The sequence below is a fragment of the Engraulis encrasicolus genome, chromosome 19 (assembly GCF_034702125.1).
Source record: "Engraulis encrasicolus isolate BLACKSEA-1 chromosome 19, IST_EnEncr_1.0, whole genome shotgun sequence".
In the NCBI taxonomy this organism is placed as follows: Eukaryota; Metazoa; Chordata; class Actinopteri; order Clupeiformes; family Engraulidae; genus Engraulis; species Engraulis encrasicolus.
In genome coordinates this window covers 50,950,684-50,960,628 of record NC_085875.1, presented here as the reverse complement: position 1 = coordinate 50,960,628, position 9,945 = coordinate 50,950,684, and the positions used below count along the sequence as shown (strand labels likewise).

The following is a 9,945-nucleotide window of genomic DNA, read 5'->3' as shown; positions in this document are numbered from 1 at the left end:
GGCCCAACCTCTGGTGCAGAGGGGACCCAGTGACCATAAAGCAAGGAGACCCAGCAGTCTAACCGCCGCTACCCAAACCATGACGCCAGTGGGCCCAACCTCTGGTACAGAGGGGACCCAGTTACCATAAAACCAGGAGACCCGGTAGTTTAACTGTCGCTATTCAATAACGCAAGGCCAGTGGACCCAGCCTCTGGTACAGAGGGGACCCAGTTACAATGACCATGTTGACCCGGCAGTCCAACTGCCGCTATCCAACCAAAGGAGACCCAGCGGTCCAACTACCACCATCCAAATGACGCAAGGCCAACTGACCCAGCCTCTGGTACAGAGGGGACCCAGTGACAAAGCAAGGGATGGGGACCTGGCAGTCTAACCGCCGCTATCCAAATAGTACAATATCAATGGACCCAGCCTCCGGTACAGAGGGGACCCAGTTACAGTGACACATGGCGACCCGGCAGTCCAACTGCCGCTATCCAAATAACGCAAGGCCAGTGGACCCAGCCTCTGGTACAGAGGGGACCCAGTGGCAAAGCAAGACAACAATGAGACCCGGCAGCCTAACTGCCGCTATCCACAACACATGACCAGTGAATCCAGCCTCTGGTACAGAGGGGACCCAGTAACAGTAAGACAAGGAGACCCGGCAGCCTAACTGCCGCTATCCAACAACACATGACCAATGAATCCAGCCTCTGGTACAGAGGGGACCCAGTAACAGTAAGACAAGGAGACCCGGCAGTCTAACTGCCGCTATCACACAATGACACGCCAGTGGACCCAGCCTCTGATACAGAGGGGAACCAGTGAGCGTAAAACGTGGAGACCCGGCAGCCTAACTGCCGCTATCCACAACTCATGACCAGTGAATCCAGCCTCTGGTACAGAGGGGACCCAGTGACCATAAAACATGGAGATCCAGCAGTCTAACTGCCGCTATCACACAATGAAACGCCAGTGGACCCCACCTCTGGTACAGAGGGGAACCAGTGAGCGTAAAACGTGGAGACCCAGCAGCCTAACTGCCGCTCTCCAATCCAATGCTATATACAATGCTCCCCCAACCCCGCCGTGCTAGCCGGCCAAAGGTGCTCGCCGCTATCCCATAACCAGGCAATCAAGTCTCACAGTTGCTGCATTTCCTCCTCCGTCTCAACGATGCCACCGATATACAAAAACAATCCCCTACCTGAGGGCAGACTCGAATGGCTAATGGGAAGTTGCTGTTTTGTTGCCAACCCTACCCCTGGAACCGCACCGGCCCACGCTCCTCGCTCCTGATGAAAGAGAAACAAACAGTCAAATTAACAGCACCACCACTTAATGCACACAACACACTTGCAAAACTCTGCCTTAAGAGTGCTATCCTGCCGAAATCTACGCCAGTTGTAACAGTGGCACGTAAACAGTTACTTAAATTCAACTCAGCTCTTGCACGACTACGCCACCTAGGGTGGGGGAAGACAACCTAGGAGTGAAATTACCCCCCAAATTAGTAAACCAGGACACAGGTTCGGAGCACTCTTAGGCAGGAGTTTATTCTCTTTTCACAAATACAATAGTCATACAGATCAATAAAATATACAGTGCCCTCCATAATTATTGGCACCCCTGGTTGAAATGTGTTAAAAGCCTTAAAATAAATTCAGTGTTTATTGCAGAAGAATACTGTCACACTGAAAATTGTAGGAAAATGTAGCCTTCAACTCAAATGAATTGTAAGAAAATAAAAAAATCCCTGACTAAAACATAATTATTTTTCATTAAATCACCTGTTCCACAATTATTGGCACCCTTAACAATTCCCAGGAAATAAATATAATTGAAGCATTTCTGTCATTTCTACAGTAGTTTACAAAGTTTACCAGAGTATGTAGGAACATTTAATTAGTTATTCATCACTTCCTGTTTCCCTGGGGTATAAATATGACGTGACACCGAGGCCATTTCTCTTATCCACTCTTAAACATGGGAAAGACAAAGGAACACAGCATACAAGTGAGGCAGATGTGCGTCGACCTTCACAGGTCAGGCAGAGGCTACAAGAAGATTGCCACTCAACTGCAGCTGCCCATATCCACTGTGAGAGGAATAATTAAGAAGTTCAAAACAACTGGAACAGTGGTAAACAAGCCTGGACGAGGACCCAAGTTTATTTTGCCACCACGCACAGTGAGGAGGATGGTAAGAGAAATCAAAATATCTCCAAAGCTCACTGTTACAGAATTACAACAAATGGTAGCATCCTGGGGTCACAAAGTCTCCAAATCAACCATCAGGCGCTGTCTACACGCCAACAAGCTGTTTGGGAGGCATGCACGGAGAAAACCTTTCCTCACTCACAATCATAAACGCAAGCGTCTGGAGTTCGCCAAGCGGTATTGGGGCTTCAACTGGGACCGTGTGCTTTGGTCAGATGAGACCAAGATTGAGCTTTTTGGCAACAAACACTCTAAGTGGGTCTGGCGTACCACGAAAGATGTGCATGCTGAAAAGCACCTCATACCCACTGTGAAGTATGGGGGTGGGTCAGTGATGCTGTGGGGCTGTTTCGCTTCCAAAGGCCCTGGGAACCTTGTTAGGGTGCATGGCATCATGAATGCTTTGAAATACCAGAACATTTTAAATCAAAATCTGTTGCCCTCTGCCCGAAAGCTGAAGCTGGGTCGTCACTGGGTCTTTCAGCAAGACAATGACCCTAAACATATGGCCAAATCTACACAGAAATGGTTCACCAGACACAAAATCAAGCTCCTCCCATGGCCATCTCAGTCCTCTGACCTCAACCCCATTGAGAACCTGTGGGGTGAGCTGAAGAGGAGAGTACAGAGGAGTGGACCCAGGTCTCTGGATGATTTAGAGAGATTCTGCAAAGAGGAATGGCTGAAGATCCCTCTTTCTGTCTTTTCCCATCTTGTGAAACATTATAGGAGAAGATTAGGTGCTGTTTTGTTGGCAAAAGGGGGTTGTACAAAATATTAACACCAGGGGTGCTAATAATTGTGACACACATTATTTGATGTCAAATATTTATTTCTTTATGTGGGATTTTTTCCCCACTGAATAAATGCACTTGTATTGAAGGTTGGATTTTTCTCTTTTTTTCCATTAAGGTCCCATATTATTTAGAAAAAAAAAATAATAATTGGAAGCTAAAAAACACATCTCAACCAGGGGTGCCAATAATTATGGAGGGCACTGTACATCCAGGTCATTGAGGTCAGGTGTGCAAATATGCAGTGGTGATGCAAGGGACAAATACTAATACATTAGAAAATACAATATGAATGAATTGCATTCGACAATATTGCACTGATCCCTATTAGACACCCACAGGCGGGTCGTTATGTGGAGCAATATGGCCACTGGCCACACACACACACCACGCATACACACGCACGGCACCTGTGCGAGAGAGGAGGGAGGCTACACTCAATCATACGAAACGCCCCAGTACGGGGGAGACAGGGCAATGGTGTCACTCTTAAAGGGGGGGGGAGCTAGGCTTAGGCTAACCAATAGCAGCACGGTTGAAAAGGGATAGTTAAAGACTAGGGAAAAGGCCACACAAAATAAACACACACAATAAAGTACTCACACGAAATAAAAAGAAAACACACATCTACTACTACTACTACACGCAGCAAAATAGTAATAGTCACCCAAGTGCACACAGCAATGGAAAAGTGAGGGAATCCACCACCCGAAGACCGGCGCGCTATGGCAACTCCATACCTATCCAGGGAGGAGAGAAGAGAGAGACACTCAATAGCGAGAATGACACATACTAATGTATTACACAATTTGCATACACAGTGATGACTAGATGCAACTTAACTTTTGTATAGCGAGAGAGGGGAGAACTACACCGCCGTAGGTTGACTGAAGGGGGTGTACACTTGCCTCCGGTGCCGTGCCTAGATGACAATCACACACGCATACAGACGCACAGACACACACGCACTCACAACACACACAGGTAACTAGACCTGCGCAGTGCGCAGCGAGGAGGCTGGCGTCCCAAGAAACGGGCCAGAAAATAAAAATAATTAAACCAAACAAACGCAGGACGAGCAGGTGGAGCCAGTCGGAACCGGCGCAGAGTGTGACGGCAACAAAACAGCAACCTCCGAGGAGTGTAGCTAGCAATCCCCAGCGTCAGAGAGGCACCGCTAACCTGATCATAGATCCGTGGTTCGGAACAATCGCAATTTGGACCACACACATCCACTGACTGCAGTCAGGTACCCAGGGGCCAACCACTTTGGCCACTCCAAAGCAGGCGTAAGCACCACAAATCAGGCCTGCCACAGGGCACAGATGATGGGGCGACACACCAACCAAAGAGGTACACACCGGTGCAGTATAGGCAGCGCGAAGTGAATGCCAGTTCACAGCAGAGTTCAGTTCCACGCAAGAATGGCTGAAGGTGTGGTGCTCTCACCAATGACATAATTCACGTACTATATGTTCGGTTAAATGCTATGTTGTGTGATACCTGTTATTGTTGCGGTCCCTTTAAGTGTTCCGATGACGTTTGATATTGCCGGCTTTTCTGCCATGTTTTTAGTCAGTTATGTTATGTTATTATATGGTTGTGACGTCATCTGTCGAATGCTCCATTCATTTCAACGGGGCTCCCCAACGTTCGGACGTCTGTTATTTTTCGATAACGGACGGGTTGGTCTATAACAGACCGCTGTCAATGGCAACAAGACTTTTCACTGCTAAAGCGACTTTTCAACAAGACTCTAATCAGCTGCTGTGATAGACAGCACCCGTTGTCCTGGCTACCGCTGTCAATGGCAACAAGACGTTCACTGCTAAAGCCACTGGCTTGTATACAAGTCAGTGGCTAAAGCGAATGTTTCATATCACTCCTCCGCAGGGGGTCCGGTCTTTTGTCACTCTAATCAGCTGCTGTGATAGACAACACCTGTTGTCCTGGCTAGCCTACCTAGCTGTTGCCTAGCGGTGTTCCACAACGGCAATGTTTTGTTTTGCGCAGCAACAATCTTAACATTAAATATGTCTAAAGAAATGTCCCCGCATGTGTCAATCATTTAAGTATATCCATATAATAAGCGGGTTAACTTTCGGCGAGTCGGTCGCTTTGTGGAATAGCAGCACTTCAGAGAGAACAAGACCCCTCCGCTCCGCGTCGGGGTCTAAAGATTCTCTCTGTCGTGCTGCTATTCCACGGTAGCGACCTTCTCGCCGAACGTTAACCCTTACTTATTAAACGCGACTCACAGAGTCTTAATGTGAGAAGTTGTGCGGCTCGTTTCTTCGCCTTAAGGCAACTTCCACACTGGTGACCCCCGACGTTTGTTTACTGGACGTATCCAGATCGACATGACCGCCAACGCTGTGTCTCTCAAGCTCCCCGAGTTCTGGGAATCCTCTCCCTCAGCCTGGTTCGCTCAGACTGAGGCACAGTTTGCCTTGCGTCAGATTACCGCCGACGAAACGCAATACTACTACGTGGTGTCTGCCCTCGGAAGTTCTACGGCGTCGAGAGTGGTGAGCCTTCTTAAACGTCCTCCTCTGACGAGGAAATATGAAACTCTGAAGGAAAAATTACTGAAAACTTTCGAACTGTCTGACACTGAGAGGGCCAGTAGGCTTTTCTCTCTTCAAGGGCTCGGCGATAGCAAGCCCTCAGAGCTAATGGACCGAATGCTCGATCTGCTTGGCGACAACAAGCCAGATTTCCTTTTCCTCCACCTTTTCCTGCGCCAGCTGCCTGCTCATGTGAGATCTGCTTTGGCCAACACTGCCAGCACGGATTGCAGAGAACTGGCTGCTGAGGCTGACAAGTGTTTCCTGGCTAGTCAACAACAACCCTGCGCAGCTGCTCTCCTCCCTGCTGGTGCTGTATCTGAGGTTCTGGAGGATGATCACATGCTCGTCGCAGCAGTGGCCCCGCGTCGGCAGCAGTCTTCGGGTTTGTGCTACTACCATGCCAGGTTTGGCTCCAAGGCCAAGCAATGCCGTTCTCCATGCAGCTTCAGTGGAACGGGAAAAGCCAAGGCCGGCGCTCACTAGTGGCCGTGAGCGTCGGCCATGCCGGCAGGCTGCTCTTCATCCACGACTCCATCTCCGGCCGGCGATTCCTCTGCGACACTGGGGCACAGCGGAGTCTACTGCCTGCTTCACAGGTGGACGTGGTGGCAGACACCCACGGCCCCCCCATGGAAGCCGCCAATGGAAGCCCTATCCGTACGTATGGCACTAGGCATGTTGAACTGTGTTTTGGAGGGCAACGCTTTAGCTGGGACTTTGTGACGGCCAAGGTTGCTGTTCCCCTCTTGGGTTCAGATTTTTTGTGTGCATATGGACTGTTAGTGGACGTTAAAAATCAGCGCTTGATCGACGCCGTCACTTTCTGTTCGTATGCCTGTGCGCTCAGCGACTCTGGCGCAGTACACCTCTCCAGCCTGCTCTCTGTCACCGACAGTTTCCAACGCCTGCTCGCCGAGTTCCCTGCACTCACTCAGCCCACCTTCTCCTCTTCCACGGCCAAGCACGGTGTGGAGCACCACATCGACACTACTGGCCCGCCTGTATACGCCCGCTCTCGACGCCTCGAGCCAAACAAGCTTGCCGTAGCCAAGACGGAGTTCGAGTCCATGGAGCGCCTGGGGATTGTGCGACGCTCCAACAGTCCTTGGGCCTCCCCCCTGCACCTCGTCCCCAAACCTGGAGGGGGCTGGCGTCCTTGCGGGGACTACCGACGGCTCAACGACGTGACAACGCCCGACCGCTACCCAGTGCCCCACATCCAGGATTTTTCAGCACACCTGGCTGGCAAGGTCATTTTTTCCAAAGTGGACTTGATCAGAGGATACCATCAGGTGCCCGTACACCCTCTCGACATCCCAAAAACAGCTGTGATCACGCCATTCGGTTTGTTTGAGTTCCTGCGCACACCATTCGGGCTCAAAAACGCTGCTCAAACTTTCCAACGGCTCATGGACTCTGTGTTACGGGATCTGCCTTTTGTTTTTGTGTATCTTGACGACATCCTGGTGGCCAGCACATCTCCTTCAGAGCACCTTTCGCACCTTCGCACTCTGTTTGAGCGGCTTACCGAGCACGGACTCATCATCAATCCGGCCAAGTGCGAGTTCGGCCTGCCCGCCATAGACTTTCTGGGGCACAGAGTCACGAAGGACGGGATCGTTCCTCTTCCGTCGAAAGTGGAGGCCATCACCGCTTTCCCACGCCCAGTCACCATCAGAGCATTACAGGAGTTCCTGGGCATGGTGAACTTTTACCACCGTTTTCTCCCCAGGGCCGCCCAAACCATGCGACCCTTGTATGAGGCTCTGAAAGGCGGCAAGCCTAAACACACTGTGGACTGGAGCCCGGAGAGAGACAAGGCTTTTGCGGACGCTAAATCAGCCCTTGCTAAGGCCGCCATGTTGGCCCATCCCGCCTCCTCCGTCCCGATCGCACTGACCACAGACGCCTCAGACTACGCTGTCGGTGCGGTCTTCGAGCAATGGGTGGGTGACGCTTGGCAGCCTCTCGCTTTTTTCAGCAGGCAGTTGCGTCCCAGTGAACGGAAGTATAGCACTTTCGACCGGGAGCTACTTGGCGTGTACCTGGCCATCCGACACTTTCGTTCACTGCTGGAGGGACGCCAGTTCACCGTCTTTGTGGACCACAAGCCACTGACTTTCGCCATGTCCAAGGTCACTCAGCCATGGTCTGGCAGACAACAGCGGCAGCTCACTTACATCTCCGAGTTCACCACGGACATTACACACCTCTCTGGCAAGCACAACCCTGTTGCTGACTGCCTCTCCCGTGCTCTCGCAGCGGCGGTCCACCTCGGCCTGGACTACAGCGGCATGGCAGCAGAGCAGGCCGCGGACCCGGGAGTGCAGGCTCTCCGTTCGTCTGCTACTGGACTACAGCTACAGGATGTGACATTCGACGAGGCTGGCACTACTCTGCTCTGTGACATCTCCTTGGGCTCTCCTAGGCCTGTGGTACCTGCGAAGTGGAAGCAGCCTGTTTTTGACACCATCCATGGCCTCTCACACCCAGGAACCAAGGCCTCAGTCAAGTTGGTGTCAGCCAAGTTTGTGTGGCGCGGACTGAAAAAGGACGTGAGAGGCTGGGCGCGCACCTGCATGGGGTGCCAGCGTGGCAAAGTACACCGCCACACCAAAGCGCCACTGGAACAGTTTCAGGTGCCAGAACGACGTTTCGACCACGTCAACATCGACCTAGTTGGCCCACTTCCACCCTCGCTAGGTTACACTCACGTGCTCACGATGGTCGACAGGACCACAAGGTGGGCTGAGGCTGTTTCACTGTCATCAACAACATCAGCTGATGTGGCACGGGCATTTATCGGCACCTGGGTGTCACGTTTCGGCACCCCATCGGACATTTCATCAGACCGAGGCGCTCAGTTTACCTCTGAGCTTTGGAACGCTGTCGCAGGGAGCTTGGGGGTTAAACTCCACCGCACCACAGCCTACCATCCCCAGAGTAATGGCCTCTGTGAACGTTTTCATAGGTCGATGAAGGCCTCCCTGCGTTCTAGCCTGAACGACTGTTCCTGGGCTGACAGGCTCCCATGGGTCATGCTGGGCATCAGGACTGCACCTAAGGAAGACCTCCAGGCCTCCTCCGCAGAACTGGTCTATGGCCAGCCGCTACGGGTCCCCGGGGAGTTTGTCCCCAACACCACGAGCCCTTGGTCAGCCACACTCCAGCGATCCACCCTGTTGGACAATGCCAGGCTGTTTGCTCCACTTCCTACCTCCTGCCACTGTTTACCGAACTCTCACGTCCCCAGCGGCCTTCAGTCTGCTGACTATGTTTTTATCCGAGTGGATAGCCACCGCGGACCTCTCCGTCCGCCTTACGAGGGCCCTTTCCGCGTTGTGGAAACGGGGGACAAGCACTTTGTGGTAGACATTGGAGGCAGGCAGGAGTGTGTATCAGTGGACCGCCTTAAACCTGCCCACCTAGATCTGGCCCGGCCTGTTGAGCTGGCGAAACCCCCGAAACGGGGACGACCTCTGACTAGGCCCCCTCTTCTCGTTCCTCCTGCCACTCGGCCACGCCGCAGGGGTGCCTTGCAGACAGCCACCGAGGGGGCGGTTCCGCCTTCTCTCATTCGGAGGAGCCGCACTGGACGTTTGATTCGTCCCCCACGCCGTTGATAACCAAATTTTTGTTTTTCCTCTCTCTCTCTCTCTCTCTCTCTCTCTCTCTCTCTCTCTCTCAGGTTCTGATAGTGTGAATTCTGGGGGGGCATGTGTGGTGCTCTCACCAATGACATAATTCACGTACTATATGTTCGGTTAAATGCTATGTTGTGTGATACCTGTTATTGTTGCGGTCCCTTTAAGTGTTCCGATGACGTTTGATATTGCCGGCTTTTCTGTCATGCGCGGCGCCATGTTTTTAGTCAGTTATGTTAAGTTATTAAACGCGACTCACAGAGTCTTAATGTGAGAAGTTGTGCGGCTCGTTTCTTCGCCTTAAGGCAACTTCCACACTTGAAGGTACCAAATCTACCGGATAATGATCACGGCTAGCAGCAGCTCACACGCCAGCCGGCGTCCTTTGCCGGCAAAACAACAGCGGGGCGGAAAGAGAGACCCACGTCACGTCCAAAAACTACATTTATCAACATAAAAGTCCTGCCAGTAATGGGCCAGCCAATCACAGACAAAGGGCCAAAATCAGTCAGATTGAGGGGTGTAGACCAATCTGTCACAAATTATTTAAACAGCTCGCGTAAACAGTTATCCTGAGTGCCCGTGTCTTTTTGGAGATCGGAGGCTTGATGAGCAAAGAGATGACAGAGAAATTAGTTGTGCGCGCGCGCAGTTTACGTAGTATCTGTAAATCACAATGTAAACCCAATGTAAGTAGGCTGCCGGATGTGAGTGCCCGGATATCCGCCCGAGT

The 9,945-nt window shown here is 51.7% G+C and overlaps 1 protein-coding gene across 1 annotated transcript in view; it reads left to right on the top strand.

Annotated features, from left to right (window-relative positions):
• The window catches only part of LOC134469919 (guanylate-binding protein 1-like), a 21,593-nt gene extending 15,966 nt beyond the window's left edge, over positions 1–5,627 (top strand). Inside the window, exons 16-17 of the mRNA XM_063223945.1 lie at positions 5,303–5,526; positions 5,619–5,627. Of these exons, the coding sequence (XP_063080015.1) occupies positions 5,303–5,526; positions 5,619–5,627 (233 nt within the window). The remainder of the gene's footprint in view (positions 1–5,302; positions 5,527–5,618) is intronic.
• The last annotated feature ends 4,318 nt before the right edge of the window (positions 5,628–9,945 follow it).